The sequence below is a fragment of the Hemibagrus wyckioides genome, linkage group LG05 (genome assembly GCF_019097595.1).
Source record: "Hemibagrus wyckioides isolate EC202008001 linkage group LG05, SWU_Hwy_1.0, whole genome shotgun sequence".
Classification (NCBI taxonomy): domain Eukaryota; kingdom Metazoa; phylum Chordata; class Actinopteri; order Siluriformes; family Bagridae; genus Hemibagrus; species Hemibagrus wyckioides.
This window is the reverse complement of record NC_080714.1, coordinates 9,526,759-9,547,752: the sequence shown is the minus strand read 5'-3', so window position 1 is coordinate 9,547,752 and position 20,994 is coordinate 9,526,759. Positions and strand designations below refer to the sequence as shown.

The window sequence follows — 20,994 nt, the reverse complement described above, 5'->3', positions numbered from 1 at the left end:
TTGTATACATTGTGTCCCTTCTTATCTTTTAGTGCGGAGGCCAAATCAATGGAGGAGATATTGCAGTATTTGCCACACGAGTGGGTCACGGATTGTGCTGGCATCCGCACTGCTTTGTGTGCTGCATGTGTGCTGAGTTGCTGGTGGATCTAATCTATTTCCATCAGGATGGAAAGATCTACTGTGGCCGCCACCACGCTGAGCGACTCAAACCACGCTGTTCAGCTTGCGATGAGGTCAGTCTGACAAATTCAGCTTTCAAGCAAATAAGTCGTGCCTGTCTGAGATTTAATCCTCTCAACAGACCCCAAGCTTAAACGAACTTCACACTCTATTACTCTACCACCTTGACCTCCTTTAATCCCAAAATCATAACTTCAGTCATAAACAAAAACTTTTAATCCGTGAAACCCTACATCTTTAAATATCCTCTGAGCCAGAACTACTGTTTTAACCAAATAACACTTTAATCTATCAATATTGCAGCAGGGGATGTCATGCTAAGTGCTAAAATTTTGGATAAATAACAAAAGGAAAATCACAAACACTGTGCTATTAGGTATCAAAGTTGACTATTAGGGAACAACATCTTCATTTTGTGATATTATGATACTGATAATATAATGAGTAGTGCAGTCATGCTAACTACTCTAACTCTAAACTGATAGTTTTGATTGAAAAACTCAATACTGAATACAGCCTTTTGTATATAAATGCTATTCTGTACATATGCTATTTAAATCTTGACTACTATATCTAATCCTTTGTCTAAACTAAAAGCTCTTCTGATAACTACATTTGAACTACTTTGTTGACATCTTAAATGTTACTGATCTTTATTTCAGGCTTAACGTTCTCATTTCTAACATTGTTTCCTACCATGTCTGTAGATTATCTTTGCAGATGAGTGCACGGAGGCAGAAGGAAGGCACTGGCACATGAGGCATTTCTGCTGTTATGAATGTGAAGCTCCACTAGGTGGCCAGCGATATATCATGCGTGAGGGAAGGCCTCACTGCTGCAACTGTTTCGAGTCACTCTATGCTGAGTACTGTGATGCATGTGGAAAACATATAGGTACATTACACAGTAATCTCTGCATTTTTTTCAAGTAAGCAAAAAAAAAAAAAACAGATCGGTAGCAGTTTGAGAAAGAATTGTAACTGATCAAAAGATGTATAGTACATCATTTGATATAGTCACTGTCAGTTAGACAGAGGCTTGCCGTTTTGGCCCTTTACCTTTTGATTGAGTTTCCAGGTGGATAATTGAAAGCAGTTCATATGAACATTTGATTGTTTGAAAACATGAAGTTCAACTATTATCGATCTAAAACACATCACCATAGAATTGTCAAAGTAAGATTTTGGACAGTGATAAAGAGTTGGCATGGTATTGGCATGAAGAGTTCAGAACAAGGTATTTTTTATCATGAACAGTAACTTTAATAAAAGAAACAATAATTAGGAATTAATTTTAAAAAATACCATGTGACCTGTGATAAATAAAGGCAGAAATAACATAGTCATTATTTCATTTTTTCAGGGAATACTGCAAGCACATTTCTCTTTCAGACTTTTCTATTACATGCACCTTTACACATAACAGACATCATATTACATCATATTACAAGATTTGGGACAGGAATTCATATTTATCTGTCCCCCTAGGCATAGACCAAGGACAAATGGCATATGAGGGTCAACACTGGCATGCCACTGAAGAATGTTTCTGCTGTGCTCGCTGCCATCAGTCTTTGCTGGGCCGTCCATTTCTGCCAAAGCAAGGGCTCATCTACTGCTCTCGCCTCTGCAGCCAGGGAGATGAGCCTGATCTGTCAGACTCCTCTGATTCAGCTTTTCAGAGTGCCCGTTCACGCCAGTCACGACGCAGTGCACGAATTGGCAAGCAGGGAGCAAAGAACAACAAGGCAGAAAGTGTCAGGCAACCATCATCTGGCTCAGCATCTGCAACAGGTGAGCGGCTTTCAGTGGATGCGGACTCTTTGGCAGTGCAAATGGACCTGCTAAGTGTGTCCAGCCCGGCTCCGAGCCGTACACCAAACCGTACACCAACAAGAACCCCAAGCAGGACCCCAAGTCGTTCACCAAGCTTGAACCGCAAGCAGTCTGTCTGGATGAGCAGGGATGAGCCATACTCCTATGAGTCCAATCAAAGAGATCCTTCCCCTTCCCCAAATTCCCATCAGCTACGGAGCCAATGTAGCATCCGAAGCCCATATCCTCCTTCTCCTAGCCAACCACCTAAAGTGGTGAGCCCCCCTGATTCCTGGCACAAAGAGCAACAAGCGAATAATCCCAAGAAGCCTCCTGTTATGGCAGCACTGAGAGGCCACTCTTTTAATGAAAATTGGATGCACCATGGACAGGAATCCGAGTTCCATCCACCCAAACTGAAGACGCAGATGAGTTTCAATGAAGTATCTAGTCATGGTGCTGGGTTCCTAGACAAGCGCAGTGTCAGTGTGCAAGGGTTCCCCAGGGACATGAGGCCTCCACTTCTAAGGAGTAGACATCACATTGGCCCAAGCTTTGGCGAACTGACTCCCCTTGAGCAGACACCACGAGGGTCTGCAGACTCACTGGCCCTTTCTTATGCCACAGGTATGTTCACTCCTATTTACTTTTCGACTTATTCTTAGTAAAATAAATTTTATTTACTGTTCACAGTATCTGTGAGTGTTTTAAAACACAAAATACTTTTGTGTCATGGTCATTATAAGACCATATATATCTGACTTTAAAACAATTCCCAACATTTAATGCCCCCATTTAGGAAACTCTTTGGATGGAACTACAAGGCGCCAGGAGCACCTTTCTCGCTTCTCAATGCCTGACTTAAGCAAGGACTCTGGTGTAAATGTGTCTGAGAAAAGTGCAATGGGTACCCTAAACTCATCCATGCAGTTCCGCAGCACTGAATCCCTGACATCAGCCCCTAGACCTCTTGCAGATTTGGGAATGCCAGTCAGACTGAGGTACCCACCTCAACTCTACTGGAACTCTTCAAGAGGTCTCAGCTTTGATGAGCCAGCCAAAGGTCGCATGGGTCTTGCAGGGAGCATGGGAAATGTTCATTCAGTGACACCACGACCACGACGAGCTAATACACAAGACTCGCCACGACAACAACGGCCAAGGCAACAGCACCATCGCAAAAGTCATAAGAGACACAAAGGCCACCATCGATCCCGCCGCTCACGTTCAGATAATGCCCTTCACCTGGCTGCTGAAAACCAGGGTTACCCTAGTGACCCTGTTCAGAGATTCCATGACGACTTTCAGAGGTTGCCCAGGATGTCACGTGACCCTTTTGGGGGAAATTATGCATGTAGGCAGCAGTTTTTCAGGCCTTGCCCTCGAACCACATCTGACCTGACCTTGCAGGACCCTGGAGGTCCAAGACTAGGCCAATACCTGGGCAGGTACGGAGAGCTTGCAGAAGGGGATGATCACTTTTGCTCCACCTGCTCCTCTTCCTCAGAAGCATCCGATGATGAAGGCTACTTTATGGGAGAACCGATCCCTCGGCCAGTGCAAGTGCGTTATCTTGACAACGAGGAGTTGAGGCAGCGTTATAGTCCCACTATGATGGGCGGTCACTCCCAGCTACACACACGTAGACGCAGAAAGAGTAAGAATTGCATCATCTCATAAGAGAGAGCTTGGTGCCTGTGTGGGTGTGGTGTGTGTCTCTTTGTGTCTAGATTGTAACCTTATTGAAGCATGATCAAATTATAAACAAGAAAAACTTAATGATGTCCTCTGGAACTTATCTCCACTGTTTACTGTGACAGAAGATGGCACAAAGAAATGCATCATCTCATAACGCAGGTTGTGTGTCTGTCAGTCAGTATGTCTGAGTATGTAACTTTATTCAAATAACTTACTTAATAGATTGTAATCTTACTTAAGCATGATCAAATCATAATCAACAAAACTTGATCATGTCTTCTGGACATTATATTCTCTGTTTACTGTGACACAAGATGACTTCATGTGTGAACAATTTGAATAATACATTGAACATTGTATATTCAAGAACACTTAAGTTCACTTGTAGAAACGTGCAATAAGGATGTGCAATGTACCGGTGGTATGATACAAAATAGGAATGAGGCTTGATGTGCACTGAAGGAACTGCTTAGAGTCAAGAATTGGTATTGGTGGGTTACCATGATAACTGGCTTTCATAACAATTGTATTCTAATCTTGTTTATTCAGAAATGTCTTAAAACTTGTGTTACTGTATGTGTAAGGAGTGAAAGATTGCTAACTCAGTCGTGTGGCTTGATCTGTCAATACTGATTATGAAGTCTGATAACGAAGACTGAGGGGACTTGGTTTTAAATGCAAATCTAATCTGCCCCTGCTTCAAGGTAAAAAATTTCTCTCTTCTTTTTTCGCTCTTTCAATCTGTCTCTCTCTATCTTTTATTGTCTATTTGAGAGCCAGTTCATCTGGACCCATATACTAGTTATTGTTTCCATTGTTCTAATTGCTTGCACCCTGTTCTATCAATGACATATTAAAATAACTTACCTTTGCTTTTGAGAATAGCAATGTTTGGTATAGTCCTGTTTTAAATGCAATATACTTTTTTTTTCCCAAAGTCCACATTTTAATAATGTTATCTTTAAATTACATGTATGTACAGTGATTTTCAAAAGTAATATAAGTCATGGCTGTAGTATTGTAAATGTTATGTAAATATAGTCTTAAATATTTCTATATTTTGTATCCTCAGAAGCATTATTTGTATCATATTGTAGAGCGTTAACTGCATGTATCCCCAGTTCATGTCTTGTATCTGAATTAAATAATATTTCAATTATCAATAAACTTAGGTATTTATTTCTTTCCATATGGATGATTGAATACAGCTTTATGGATGTGTCATGATCAGACTTGGTTCAGATGTTTTGATGGATCTTTAAATGAATTAAAGTAGAAGACATTTCAATATCAATATCAATTAAAGTTTATTGAAATATAATGCATTACTATAATATAATACGTGAATCTTTTTTTTTTTTGGGTGCGGTTGAATTCCCAAATCTGATTGGTCAGTAGGTGTATGTTCATTTTGCATAACAGCACTGCTCCAACAGTAGCTCGGTACTAGCTGTATGAATAATAAGTGTCTAATAATATTAAAATAGTTTCAAATAACCTAAGAATTCTTCATCTGCATGAAACATCAGTTATGGACAACTCTGATAAATGATAGTAAAAAGGACATGCTCATTTTCAGTGCACATTTGAATGTTTATTTCATTTTTCACAGGAAAGGGAAAATGACCAATTGCAAAACTGCAGTTCAATGAAATATATGTACACATTTATAACCCCAGCAAGCCCTTGACCCACCTGTCAAGCCCACCAAACCCCAACTAAGGGAGAAAATGTTTGAAAAATATAAAAGAAAATAATAATAAAAGGAGAAAAAAGGAGAAAAATTATATGAAGGGCATTGATCTAAGAAAAAATGCACCTATTTCTTCCAAATAAAGAAAATGTGAAAAGCCAATAACGATAAGATGGAGGAGTAGCAAGTTTCACCTGGAGTAAAATAAGAAGCCTAGCTAAAAGACTAGAGAAAGCTATTACAATGGATTGTGAGGCAGAGGGCATGGCTTAAGGCTTAAATCTTACGTTCACTCTAGGTGGTTTCTTGTGACAATATTTTGTCTTCATGGTAAAAACCTAGTGTCAGATACAAAGATCTGCATTAAATGCATTCAAGCTTTATAACATTTATTTACAAAGAAATGAGAACATTGATAGGTGTAAGCGTTTACTATAAATGTAAGGCTATCATCTACCTTTTCAAAGTAAACTTCCTTTTTCCTATTATGCACACATTTCAAGTATTCTCCATTTATTTTCAATAAGTGCATGATGTTGTCACTTGACAGTTTGGAATAAATGTCTGTGACAATATAAATAGGTTACAATTATTAACAGCAAGTGAGTGTAATCAGACAACCAAAGACTGCATCCTTTTGTAAAAACGAATACCATTTCTGGTAGGATGGAATGACAGAGAGGTAGCAAAACATCTACCTTTAACATCTTCTTTTACAGGAGAACTTCATACCACGGAGAATCAAATAATTAGGAAGTAAATAAAGAAAACCAAACTATTTTCACTGTTATATTAAATAAAAATATAATCCAGTGTATATAGTTATGTATAAAACGTCGCTAATATAAATGTTAAAATTCTTTAAACAACTGAGGGAAATAAATCTGCCCAAAACACGTATCTTTATTTTGCAGTTGTCTTTGATTAAACATAATTGCCTTCGGGTTTCAAACCAACGGAATTGGCCAACGAACTCTTGCGGAACTCTTGTTTACTGAGGCATTTCACCAACTGTCTCTTGGCACATATTTTTGATATATTGATCATACGAACATAATATTAAAAATAGTCGTTAAATCAGAGCCATTTTTCTTATACGCCAGCTTAGGAAGGAGGCTTATTGTTATATATTTGGCATGCAGCTCTTCTTATACACAGATCCCTAAAACCATGGCATTCTAACACTAGCTTTAGGAAGAATTGTGAAAACACCTATAACACATGAGATCCTTCCACAAATATCATTTTTCACCCTTCATATAGATGTGGCTAAAGAATGCACTATTCCAAGGGCAGTGTTTTTAACCTTTAAACAGTTATCATCCTGTGTTGTATTTAAAGTCTCCGACCTTCACTCATGAATGCATTTCCAGTAAAAAATGATATTGTAGTTGATCATTCTTCTTCTGTGGTTACTGCCTGAAGAGAAGTTACCTTAAAATTTACAGCAGGAGATTCCTAACCCTCAGGACAGTGTTCGTGTGCAGGTGCAGGTGTATGTCAGTGATGATGGGACTGCGATGGTGTGCCAAGCTCTCTGGAGTCATACTCATGGATAAACTGCTCCATGGCTTCTACACAGCGCAGGCCAATCTCACGCAGGTTCTCCCTCAGAGAAGACTGTATTGGTCTCTCCAGTGAAGGATCTTTCGCCACAAGCATTTTTACCACCACGCCAAATGTGTCGCAGTCCTGCCGATACACCTGCAGCATATACACACACCATAACTTTAGCATTTATACAGTTCTATCTAGGTAATAAGAGGTTTCAAGGTAACGGGGTGACAAAGTTTTGACATTCAAGCTAGCAAAATTCGAAGGTACTGTAGTCTAAATTATACCCTAGCACTGTTGGCTTCTCAACTCCAGATCTAGCTGATAGGTTTAGATATTCATGCGCTCATTCTGATGTAGTATCATTTCTATAGTAACATTTATTTCACAGCTTACCCTCCAATTAATGTAAAGCCTAATAATAAATGGGTAAAGAAAATGTGTTGCAATTTAACAAGGTAAAATATATAATCATTCATTTGGAAGATTTATTTCGCATTTATGGAAAAAAAAAAAGTCTCCTGTAGGCATTTTGTACCAGTCAAAATGTTTTTTATGCCAAGGAAAAGTCTTTCTTTGTAACATGAAAAAAGCTCCATTTATGCCTTATTATCAATTTCACAAGAGAGTTGGTAAAGAAAATGGGACTGTTTAGAGCTTCTAAAAATTGCGATAACAGGAACTAATTTGTCTAGTAGACATTCCACAACAGTTAATATATCTATTTTTAAAAATAAGTGTCATTTATCAGTAAATTAATTATTTTTAATTAGTAATTGCTGATAAATCGTTGTTGTAAATGGAATAACACACTTCAAGCAGTGCTGTTCGAGGAAAATAATCAACTTTGCATCAGGCTGTGCCACTCCATGGTAGCATGGGTCATTTTCCTATAAGAGCAAGGCCAGTGATGTGTTATTCAGTTTTGTCAGTAACAGTGATTAATCATAGATACAACCATGTAAGATCAAATACTTTTTGTCTGTCGATTTAGGTAATGAATGAATAAAACCTACCACCGAAAGACCTTTAGTGCAATTGGTTAGTCTTTAAGATAAAAAGGCAAGTTATTTCTCTTTTGAAAATCTGAAGTTCTTCCTAAAACAAGATTTTATTTTTTACCTTTTTTTATATTATAAAATATATTTAGTCATATGATCCATGTTTCCCTGAGGGCTGCAGCCAGAACTCTTTGAAATTACTACACAATTTTCCAGGGTTTCATTGAAGGAAAACTGAATCTTTTCTGCATATACTCCTTTTCTCCAGAATTGTTTATCTCTAAATAGGCAGGCTAAAGACAACTCTGATTATACAATTAAACACACACACACACACACACACTTATATACACTGTTCATCCTATTAACAGTGAGGAACTTTGGGAATCATCAGCCTTGTGATGATGCAGAGAAAAACAGGAGTGTGAAAGAAGCTCAGTGTCCAGTCATAGGGGATTGCGCACACACACATTCACACACACACATTCACACACACGCACACAACTCACAGTCATACACATCCACGCAAAAATTACTAATTCATAAGAATTACGGAGTGACCTTTCATACAATTTCACACAACTGAATGCCAACAGACACTCTGTCCCAAACCCACACTCTATCTCAAATATTTTGTATGGCACACTTGTTCACTCACTGGACACTTTATTAGGAACACTATGCTAATACCAGGTAGAATTCCCACCTTTTTCCTGGGGAATGGCTCAGTTCTTCCTGGAATGGATTTCTCATGCTGTTGGAAAAATGCCTTTGAGATTCTGGTCCATGTTGACATGATTGCATCCCATAATCAGTGCAGATTTGTCAGCTGTACAATCATAATCACGAGTTTTCTGTTAAATCTGAAATATGCTCTATCTGATGACTGGGGAAGCCAGTGAATTGCACTAAACTCACTGTCATGAACCAGTTAGAGATGACTTGTGCTTTGTGACACAGCACATTATCATGCTGGAAGAAGCCACTATAAGATTGTCTGTCGATTCATGCTGTTGATGCTAAATTTTAACCCTACCATCTGCATGTTGCAGCAGAAATCAAGACTCTTCAACTGTCCAGTTTTGGTGAGCTTATAGCCTCAGCTTCCTGTTTTGGTTACCAGGATTGAAACTTGACATGGTCTTCTAGCTCAATTACCTCAAGTTTCAACATGTTGTGCATGCTGAGTTGCTTTTCTATTCACCACAGTTGTAAAAAGTGTTTATTCTTGGCTTCCTGTTATTCATAGCCTTCCTGTCAGCCTCATGAACGAGGTATATCTGTCTGCAGAACTGCTGCACCTCACTAGATGTTTATTTGTTCTTCATACTATTCTCTGTAAACTCTAAAGTCTATTGTGTGTGAAATTTCCAGGAAATCGGCAGTTTCTCAAATAATCTAACCAGCCCATCTGGTACCAGAAATCGTTTCATGGTCAAAGACAATGACAATCACCATTTTTTCCCATTTTGACATTTGATGTAAACATGAACTGAAGACCTTGGCCTGGATCTGCATGACTGTATTCATTACACTGCTCTCATATGATTGGCTGATTGTATCATTGCACAAATAAGCAGGGCATAGTGTTCCTAATAAAATGGCTAGTAAGTATATTTAAATACATTGTAAAGATTCACATAGAATGAATATAATGAGTGTAATGATTATGACATTCTATTTATATGTTGCATAGTGTGATGTTGGTAATAATCAGTGTTACGTAAAAGCATTACACAGCAAGTTACATAAAATAGCACCGAATGGTGCAATCTGCACTCAGTGTGTGTGTGTGTGTGTGCGTGCATGTGTGTGTGTACATATGTATATGTACATGTACGTATGTATGCATTTGTGTGTGTGTGTGTATGTGTGTGTGTGTGTGTCTTTGTGGATGCCAGGTGTTTCCACCAGTTACCAGATCACCTTAGAAAAGTACCTCAGTCTAACCTGTGGTATCTAGTAAGATCAGATTGTGTGTGTGTGTGTGTGTGTGTGTGTAAGAGAGAGAGAGAGAGAGAGAGAGAGTATGTTTTTATATCCTGATGAGGACCAAATTTCACGTCAAGGATAGGAATAGAAGAAGGTTTAAACCCCTATGATGATGAAAAAGGATTCCTTTTGATTACTGAGGTTAAGGTTAGGTTTAAATTTAGGTGTTGGCATAGCTTTAATTAGTTGAATTAATAATTAATTCAGTGGAAGGTCCTCACAAGGATAGTAAGGCAATCACATGTGTGTATATGTGTGTGCGTGTGTGAGTCTGTGTGTGTGTGTGCGTCTGTGGGTGGGTGCGTGGTCGGATGGGTGCGTGTGTATGTGCGAAATGGCTGCATCTACCTGCTACGACACCAATTCAAAACAGCACCTACTGTCGGCCTTGTGGTAACCATAGAGATTGGAAGACAGAGGGAGAAAGAGAGGCTGTGTGTGTGTGTGTGTATGTGTGTGTGTGTAGTGTAATTTTCATTCTGCTGTCTGAGTCATAGCCCCATGTGCTCTGCTTGCTGTTCACCAGAGCAAAATAAAAAAAAAAGTCTTGGTGCAGGATTGACTAGCAGGAGTGAGATGCTTTCACTCATCAAGGCAGTTCTATGATTTGCGTGCTGCTGTTACATGTTAATAAAAGGGATGGTTCAAAAGTTTTTATTATATATGTACATTTTTGCAATAAAGCTGTTTGGTCTTGGTATCTGTCTCAATCTATCTCATACTAACACATGCACACACACACACACACACATACACATACACACACACGCACACGCACAAACATTTTACCTCCTCGATCTCCTCTCTCTTTTTCTGGATGGCTCGACTTCTGGCAGCTGCACGTGTTACAGAGGAGAGAGACTCCCTGCCACTGCTGCTTTGCTCTTCCTGATTGACCTGAGCAAAAGAGAAAAAGAGAGAGAACGAGAGAGAGAGAGAGAACGAGAGAGAGAGAGAGAGAGAGACAGAGAGAGAGAGAGACAGAGAGAGAGAGAAAGAGAAAGAGAGAGAGAGAGAGAGACAGACAGAGAGAGAGAGTACAAATTAGCCAAAATGTGGGCACAATTTTATTCATGTGAAAACTCCAAAAGAAATCCAAAAATCGAGAGCATGAATAAAGTATATTGTGCGCACACATTACGATTTTGGTACCTCAATTTAGCACACAAGATAAAACAGATTCCCTTTGTAGCTTTGTAGCCTCTCCAGGGCTCTGTACCATGGTGATATAAGAGATGACTACATTCTTTTCAAAGTGCATGTCTGTTACAGAGAGATACTTGCAGTCGCTGGCAAAGGTTCGTTTGAAACAGTGGAGCAACACTCTGTGAATATCCTTCTATAAAACTCGGTGACCTCAACAGCACCCTGAAAGCCGCGGAGCCCTGTGATCGGGCAGTGATTACTTTTTCATTATGTCATGGCGCTACACTGTTTATATTAGATTGAAATGCGATTACAATCATGTAATAACGTTTAGAGAAATGCAATGACTGACTTGACATTTAGGATTGGCTCATTTAAGGCAGCACACAGTTGAGTAACTGAAAGGGTCAGATTTTAAGGTGGGGTGCATTATATGCATTATATTCTGGTTTGAATTCAACTTTGGAAAAAAAAAAAAAAAAAGCAGTGTAATGAAATTTTCCTCATGATGTATTTTACGGAGGTCAGGAAGAAAAACAATCCTTTGTAGCGTTAGACCTCGGAGTACAGTATTTAGAGTACACATATTGTACAGTACATTATATTATACCACATTTGAACTCAGGGGTCATTCAGGTCAGGTCTAGCACAATGACCACTATATAATTCATGGATTGTGGTTTATAGTTTTAATGATGCATACTCTAAAATACTGCCAAAGGTTCTGAACACTGAAGAAGAAGAAATAGCCTTCATTTGTCACATATACATTACTGCACAGTGAAATTCTTTCTTCACATATCCCATCCTTGGAGGTTGGGGTCAGAGCACAGGGTTAGCCATGATACAGCACCCCTGTAGCAGAGAGGGTTAAGGGCCTAGCTCAAGAGCCTACTAGTGGCAACTTGGCAGTGCTGGGGCTTGAACCCCCAATCTTCTGGTCAACGACCACTTGAGCCACCACCACCATTTACAAGTAAAACAAGACTCTTGTTTCCATATTATACCGAACCCACAATCCTCTCTGCATCAGGCTCTAAGGTTATTCATATCATGTACACTGCACTTCCATCTGACATCATTTTCCATTTCAGTCAGCTACACGAAGTAATTAATCTCCCCGTGCAATGCGTGTTGTAAGTGTTCCATCAGATCTGAAGCTCATTAAGGTGAATGTTGATCTCTGAGGCCAGTGTAACCCTGTGCGATACAATTAGGAGAGTGGTGAAGGTCTCGCCTCAAGGTTTTTTTTTTTTTTTTTTCCGAATGAAAGAAGAAATTTTGTGGTCTCTTACTGTAAATGATAGGGCAGTCCTCTCAGAAGCCACTGAAGATGACCGGGAGCGTTCTTGGTGGGAGAAAGAAAAAAAAAAAAACAAGATAAGTGAAGCATATTTGACATTTACATCACATTGGTGAAATTAGAGTCGTGTCAGATCTTTGAGAAATTGACTCCATTCATGTTTACAGCATTCTTACTCAAGTGCTTTGTCAAATGGAAAAAAAATATATAATTAAATATATAGCTGAATCAGAGCAGTTAACAGAGAAGAGCTAATAGAGAGTAGAAGAGGAAAACACACACACAAAAAGCAAGGGACTTTTTAATTAACTTTGTATTCATGTTAATGCTTGGTGAAGAGTTAGGTCTTTTGTTTAAAGACAGCCAGTTCAGAGAGCCAAGCAAAGTTCATTCCACCACCTGGGTCCCAACACTGAGAAAAAAAATCTTTCTTGCTATATCATTGGGCTGAGTTCAAATATGCTTCCTAATTTCACATAGTATTGTGCGGTCTTTCCTTTGATCAGGACCTCAATTAAAGTGGTGTGAAAGGAATAACTTAGGATTCTTTAAGAGGATCTGCAGGACTGCGATTTGGCAAATTTGCCTCGCAACATTTCAATACTTGGACTGCTTGATATATACTGGCTTCCTGCCTAGATGCTTAAATTCTCTCTCTCTCTTTGGCTTTTTTTTTCTTCTTCTTCTTCTTCTTTCGCTCTCGCTCTCACCCTCTCACACACAAAAACACCTTCATTCCTCACCCACTCACATACACAAAACATTTGAGCTCATCCTCTCTCACTATCACTCTTTAACACACACTCACACTATATATATATATATATATATATATATATATATATATATATATATATATATATATATATATATATATATACTGTACATATAAAAATAGCACCAAGACAATGACTCATGCTCATCTCTGCATATCTCACAGGCACAATGAGCAAACAAGTGAGAGAGGAACTTATATGAAACGTTCAGATCTAATCACACACCTTCTAGAGACACAAACGGCTCTCTGATACACACTTCAGCCTGTGATAACACTTATATAGGCATGATGCATTTTCATATCATTTCAAATGAGTTATATCCTTCTCTGAGCAAACATCCAATCAGTTATAAGCATATATTTATCGATGTCCCGTGCTGAGCCAAATGACTGCAGTAAGATTATTCTCTGGACATTTTTTAATTTTTTTTTTTATGCTGAAGAGCTGTTCAACAGTTCAACAATTCATCGAGCTGTTTACTTCTCCAGTGATGCAGCTGTGGTTGATGAGTGCATAATGATGAGCACTGAGAAAAAAAAAAAAAGCTAGGCAGGGAGCAGGTGGTTGCTCTCGGTAGTAAGAATGTGCTAACACTACCACCTAGTGTGTGCAATCAGTTGCGTGCCAGTAGCAGGGACTTTTATTTAACATGCATACACAGATATTTACTTAATGTTTAACTGCACCATTCTGTATACAGACCAGATCTTATTCTTTATTATGTCTATGAATTATATAATCATGCAGCATTTACATTTTCTATCTGGGATGAATAAGGTGTTGTGTTGGTGATGAATTAAAAATATATATAAATACAGTAGGGAAATAAACCTACAGCCAAACAGACAAGATTGCCCATTAGTTCTAACTTGCTTTTTAAAAATTCCTAGAATTGTATGGCACCAGGTTTAACATTCCTAGAATTGATAATAACTTGTCACTCCTTCAAATTTTTTTTATCGATTTGACGCTGGTCAGTGTTTCCAGTTCACAATGAAATCTCTCTCTGTGAAGAAAATTTGAAATGCAAATGTATGGGGCATGTGAAGCTAGGCATTCTCTGTTGATACAGAGTACTGAACTGTTATAAAGGGCCAATCTAATCTACAGTCTTCATCCGTCTCAATAGCTCTTTACACGGGACAACTGTACACTTTCCTTCATCCATTTATACAATCAGTCAGTTGTGTGGCAGCAGCACAAGCCATACAATCATGCAGATACAGGTCATGAACTACAGTCAAACATCAGAATGGGGAAAAAATGTCATCTCTGCAACCTCATCTTTGTTACGTTAAACTTTAAGCTGAATGAGCCACAGCAAGCTCAGATGTTCAGTCATCATGATCGGCTTATTTGGATGAGCAGGTGTCCAGGTGTTCTTAATAAAGTGGCATAAGAGCAGGTTACATTGTTAGGGTCACTTCTAGGTTGTCTACTGTTGTTCTTGTTGTTGTTATCTGGTTTTCCTACACAGTGTACACACCCACACCCACCCATACACACACACACACACTGGGATATACCTGGTGTGCTGAATGTTTTTTTTTCCTGCACTGGAGTAGTAGAGCTCTTCTCAGACCTCTTTTCCAAGTGCTGGCTTGATGAATACACATTTTTGTGTCTCAGCATCATACTCGGGCTCCGGGATCTAGAGGGAAGACGAAGACTGGAAGCTCTCTGAAACCTGTGGAGCCTGAAGCTAAAACCGCCCCGCCGGGAAAAGTAGTCCTCTCTGGGCTTGTAATAGAAGCTGCAGGAGAAGAGAAGTTACATCCATATGAAAAGCTGCATTACTAAATAATTAGCTGGATATGAAGAATAATTCTCCTCCTCTCAGGCCCACAGCAAAAATCATTTTTATTACCTGAATCATTAAAAATGTATATATTTTATTAGATTTTTTTTTTTTTTTAAATCACCATTCGACACTCTCATTCTCATTCCCATCACACACTCAATTATAAATAATACATTTAAAAAAAAAGAATCTCATTTGCCATTTCCTACTGTTCTCATAAACCATTCTTATTGTGAAGAACCTGTGGGCTCTGCAAAATAATCAGCATTCTTGGACATATCTATACAAATATGTGTGTGTTTTAGGAATTTCACTGTTTTGATCAGGAAATCCTGTTTTCAGTGCAGAAAACTAAATAGGAATTATCAGGAGAGATAATGGTAGGATGATTTCTGCAGATAGAATAGTATGAAAGAATCCAAAAAGTCATTTTTTTTTCATTAAAAAAAAGTATTTAATGAACAAATAATTTATTTTTTCCATGAACAGTTTTAGCTAAAGGAGTCACCATGGCCTCCAAGATGATGTTCAAACGTGTATTGTTTTTTACACCGGACACAACCCTCCCAACCCTCCCAATCCAGGCTTGGGACCAGCACAGAGAGAACTCTTCAGTGGCTGGGTTAGCTCCCTGCCCAGGAATCGAACCCTGGCCGTGGCAATGAGAGCACAGGATCCTGCTGCTGGACCTCCGGGAGGCTACTTTAATATACTGTATAATCTCACATAAATATCGTCATAAATCCTGCACGCTAAATATCACAGTCTTCTTGAATGCTGCTGACTTCATGACCTTCATGAGTATTATAATGTTTGCTTAGGCATTTTAATAAAGAGAAAATTTGATGCTTTAGGTTACTTTATTCCTATGTGGTGTTATTCTTTTTTCTTTTTTTTGGTTTGGTTTTGTTCTGCAAAGCTATTGATGCAATATTTAAAATCATTAAATGTTCCGTTTCCAAATTTGGTTTTATCTACTAGCCAGGCTTGCCCAAGCATAAGCTATGTTACATTATTTACAGGCTAAAAAAAAAGTATGACAAGCTGAAGGAGGAAGTAGCTTTTTTTGCTGTAGCTGTAGATCAACATGCTTCCTGAGAACAATGCAACTGAAACGTATAAGACAGAACAGGTTCTCTGTGCTTACCGATACTCCAACGTATAAATGTTGTGCCGCATTAGAAATATTAACATTAGGCATCCAATATTGTGACTAACATCTGATTACATTAGCATGATATACTAATGACATTAGCTATCCAAACACAGCGTGCTTTATAACTAACCAGCTAGTGCAATACACTTGTGTGGATGTACACAGACATGCCTTTTATATTCTAACATATTTTAATATCATTCAGTGTTTTGCAATTCAGTTTGATCATATATCGTATGAAACACATAAGCCAATTGAAAAACAAATATAATCATAAAGTGATCCTAATATGCTCAGAAATGTCTTCTTCTACTTAGTTTAATACTATTTCTTACTGATTATTAGGATGTTGTTTAATAAGAAAAAGCCAGAACCTTATAAACTTAAAGGATAATAAGTTTGTGTCTGTTTGTTTGTGACCAGTGGTTAAGAAGGGACTTTCTATTTTTCTGTAATCGTGTTCACTTGACGTCATTTTAAAGTGTAGGGCTTGGTGGCCGGTGAAGGCAAATTATTAGGTTTTGCAAGCTTTTGATGTTACGTATTGCAAAAGGGTTCTTCACCTGAATAGAACTAATAGTAACGTCATGACTCCTTGTTGTGCCTCTGCTCTTGCCTTATTTGCCTTTATCCAAAGCAACTCACTGGATGTACTGGATGTATATAGTTGGGCAGGTGAGGGTGCAGGGCAAACACATTTTATCTGGTGTTTACAATGTGAAAAAGAAAGAAGACAGCCCTTTAGGTGTATCTTTAGTACTTTCCAGTGTATTATGATAAAAAAATGTGGAGCACCGACACAAAATATGATAACAGTCATAACAGTCATTACAGTACAGTCCTGGTTGGCAAAAGGACAGCACACCTGCTATTTTGGAGATGCTCTGATCCAGTCGTCTAGCCATCACAATTTGGCCCTTGTCAAAGTTACTCATATCTTTATGCTTACAAATTTGAGAAATAACTATTCTAGATATACCCTAAATGTTGAAGATCCATAGCCGAAAAGTGCCATATTATTATCATTAACCTTACGAAAGAGTAATATATAATAGTAACATAAGCAGAAATGTACAGTAATAGTTATCTCACTTCTATTGTTTATTTTTCTTTCCCCATTTTATGTTATGCATGGAGACTGACTTGCTTTTAAAAGTTCCCATTTACACCCGTTTTGTGCCAGTTCCAGCTCATGTGTAGTAAAAACGTTATTTCACAGAGATATACTTCTATGAATAGAGCTATAAATAATTCCAGTTTCTTATGAAGGTTTCACAAGATTTCCTGTGTTTTCAGGAAAATATATTTGTAGGGTCTGTTGACAAAGCCAGCGAGACATGAAACTCCCCTGCATTGATGTCACAACTGGGTGAGTAACATGCTTCTAAATTTAATTATAATTTAAGAAATGTTTTATCAAATCTAAAAACACAATTGGCTTATACTTCACTAAGCCACATCGAGTACTAAAACGAAGAAATCACCAGATGTGACTGAGACAAAATACAAGCAAAGCTAAAAGTATTAGTACACTTTCTGCTTGGCAGTTGATTATTCATTTTTGTGGTGTAGATAAATCCTGTTTACAAATGATTGCTTAATCTCAAACACAATTTTAAATATGGGCTGACTGATAAGTGCAGAAATGGCTTAACTGAGGCATCACATAAATAAAGTGGCTACTGATCAACAGTGGCCAAAAATCGGTGTAGATTTATTTTATAAGATAATTTGTGACAGGTTAAGTGATGCGTATGTTCGGGCTAATCTGTTGTTGAGGAAAAGTGTAAGAAGGTATCATTTCAGAATGTGCTACATGAAAAGAGATCACATGCTATCAGTTTAACAAAAAATGATTTTATGTTTAGACCTGTCCAGGGTGTACCTGCCTTTTGCCCAATGTGCGCTGGGATAGGCTCCAGCAGACCCCCGTGACCCTAATTAGGAATAAAGCGGGTATAGACGATGGATGGATGGATGGATGGATGGATTTTATGTTTAAATAACACATCCCTCATTATTATCATCAAAAAACTAACCTAGGCCAAACCTAACCTCTCTGGATTTTCTCTGGATTTTCTCTGGAACCACAATCTGTAGCAGAATCTAGTAAAGATGCAACTGTATATGTAAAAGTAATTTTATTCATATAATATTGTCTCATCCATATCCATCACTGATCCAAGAGCCATTATAACTTCACATCTGGACATACCATCATTCCCTCTCACCTGATTGTTGACTGCACCTCTTACCTGTTTCACTCTCATTCGCTCGATGTATTTTCACGGATCATTCACCTCAGAGGTTTTGCAACTTTTTTTGGCATTTCTGAGTTTGCTGTTACCAGTTTATATCTTTTGCTTTTGTGCTACATTTGTGAGACTGATCACTTTTTGATATCGACTTTACCCGATCATTTCCTGTTTATAACTGATCTTGTTAATTTGGGTTTTAATTGAATTAGAACATATACTATAAAGCTTTTAAATTTACTTATTGTAACCCTGCCTTGGTACATTCATTCTATTGATTTACTCAGTGTAGGACTTACCGAGCACATTGGTATCTCCCCCGAGAAAATGGCCGAGTGAATCGTGTCGGGCTCCTCCTCACTCTCTTAATGGATCTTTTCTTATCCTACAAAACATTTGCACACAGTTATAGAAAGATGAAGCTAACACTCCACCAAATGCTTAAACAATGTTATATTGTTAAGCGAGTACAGAATATAATATAATTGGCCTATAATACAACCATTAGCGCTAAGAAGTTTGAAGAAATCATGATGGTGCATGTTACAGATAGATAGATAGATAGATAGATAGATAGATAGATAGATAGATAGATAGATAGATAGATAGATAGATAGATAGATAGATAGATAGATAGATAGACAGATTATGCATTTATGCATTTATATTCATTTATACATTTAATATTGCAGTTCCTGATATCAATCACATTATAGCAGCTATAAACACTTCACAACACTCATTTTGTTCTCTCTCTTAAAGTTAACAAGACAGAAAATGCAGCTTGTTGTGTTACTAAAATCTGCAGTCGTCTGTCCCGAAGACTTGTGACCAAAGTTACAGCATTACCTGTGGCTGTTAGTGTAATAATCCTTCCACTGAAATTTTAACCATTTCTGTTCAGGTGAATACAACTTCCTTTGTAAGTTGTTTATGCAATAAGAACATATAGAGTAAACACATTAATATAAGCCTGTGATTTGCCTTCGCACTTACTTTTGAGTGAAAATTAATTCAGGATTTTCTGACCAATTAAAGTCAAGCACTCTATACTACTATGTAATGAGATTTTATACTATAGCTACATTTTTGTAAAAGAAACAAATAAATACACAAATAAATAAATGACAAACCTTCAATATATTCAAACATACTGGTTGTAAGTCTTAATATCACCTGCAGGCATTATTTTAGCCAGAATTATTTATTCATTAATTATTTGTTGTGTAGGTGGTGTGATTCATCAAAACCCTTAGAAAAATGTTCAAGCTATGTTCAGTTGGCTGATTATAATGGAGGTTTTTTTAAGGGCTGGGTATTTTTTATGTAACACAGCAGACGGGATTAGTCTCAGGGACAATGCCTGTATTTATGTTAAAGATTTAAATATAACACCTGATTTGCATTTCACTAAGTTTTGTAATACTTAGTACTCTTTCACATATAGCTGCATAAACCAATACTTTCATGCATCAGGCAAATGTCGTACCTCATGTACTCAAAGGCCTCGAAACTCAATTGGCTCTTTAAAAAAAAGAAAGAAAGAAATGAATTGATTCTAATTATTGTGACTTAACATATAAAATTGACTGGTTAATTGACTGTGATGATGATGGTGCTAATACAAAAGCCATGTTTGAGACAAGTACATCGTTCATGAAAACGAATGGTTCTTCTTAATGCTTCTTTGCATTTAATTATGAATCTCCTTAATAATGAGACTAATGATGTGCTGATTAGAAGGTACACACTACATAGGGGTCAGCATGGCCCTCCATGGCCTGGTGATGGAACCAGAATCAATTTTTCCGAACCTTCATCGTGCAGCTCATTGTGGACAGTCCTCCAGTTTTAGACAACTATTGAATTTCTGTGGACTGTAGATGATGCCCATGGACATTGCAAAGCTTATCCAAAGCTGTGCATGCAGTAATGACAGCACTGCTGCTTCAAGGTCCCACCTTCCTAAAATTTCCAAGTAGTAAGGATCCACTGCCAAAATCAGTTTTAATGGCAGTGGAAACACACCTGGTATTGTATGTGATGTGGAGGGCACACTCATCTCAAATACACATGATGGCCTTGATGTCAAGTTTGGCCTTTGTTAGCAGAGCCAGATGCTGATGCCTATTTGTTGTTGGATTACTTTGTTTATCGTGTTGTGTATGTGTAAGCACTGGAGATAATTAGGATAATTAGATGGATGTACAGGAGACGCAGGTTGTGGTGAGATGGATGAGGAACACATTTAAGCACACATTTCTAGATACTCCTCAGGTTGTTGTTGGTGCAGTACTCATCCGTACTCAGTGGTAAGGGCTGGTGTAAGTAACTGCTTTACACCAAGCATAGACATAAGCTCTTTTTTTCTAAGCTCTTTTCAGTTTCACCTTCCTCTTTTAAATGTTGGGGAAGTCTGACCATCATACGTACATATAGGCCTTCCAAAACAAATGTGGAAGCACAGAATTATTAGAATGTTTGACATGGTTAGCCAAAGTTGGTGTAGCAGAACTCAAGTGGCCTGCACAGACCCATTGAACAGCTTTAAATTAGAAAGCTGACTGTGCACAATACCTCTCTCACCTGACATTAGTCCCTGTCCTCACTAATGCTTGT

At 38.0% G+C, this 20,994-nt stretch overlaps 2 protein-coding genes across 3 annotated transcripts in view; one reads left to right on the top strand and one right to left on the bottom strand.

Moving 5' to 3' along the window:
- prickle2a (prickle homolog 2a) overlaps window positions 1-4,851 on the top strand; it is a 37,787-nt gene extending 32,936 nt beyond the window's left edge. For both annotated transcript variants that reach the window (XM_058390052.1, XM_058390051.1), the window contains exons 5-8: window positions 33-236; window positions 891-1,077; window positions 1,671-2,624; window positions 2,797-4,851. In XM_058390052.1, the coding sequence (XP_058246035.1) occupies window positions 33-236; window positions 891-1,077; window positions 1,671-2,624; window positions 2,797-3,677 (2,226 nt within the window). In that variant the 3' untranslated portion in view covers window positions 3,678-4,851. The remainder of the gene's footprint in view (window positions 1-32; window positions 237-890; window positions 1,078-1,670; window positions 2,625-2,796) is intronic.
- A 434-nt stretch (window positions 4,852-5,285) lies between these two features.
- The window catches only part of LOC131353215 (periphilin-1), a 17,584-nt gene continuing 1,875 nt past the window's right edge, over window positions 5,286-20,994 (bottom strand). The window contains exons 2-6 of the mRNA XM_058390053.1: window positions 18,675-18,760; window positions 14,690-14,916; window positions 12,377-12,429; window positions 10,725-10,832; window positions 5,286-7,092 (exon numbers count right to left, since the gene is read on the bottom strand). Coding sequence (XP_058246036.1) covers window positions 6,889-7,092; window positions 10,725-10,832; window positions 12,377-12,429; window positions 14,690-14,916; window positions 18,675-18,760 — 678 coding nt within the window. The 3' untranslated portion in view covers window positions 5,286-6,888. The remainder of the gene's footprint in view (window positions 7,093-10,724; window positions 10,833-12,376; window positions 12,430-14,689; window positions 14,917-18,674; window positions 18,761-20,994) is intronic.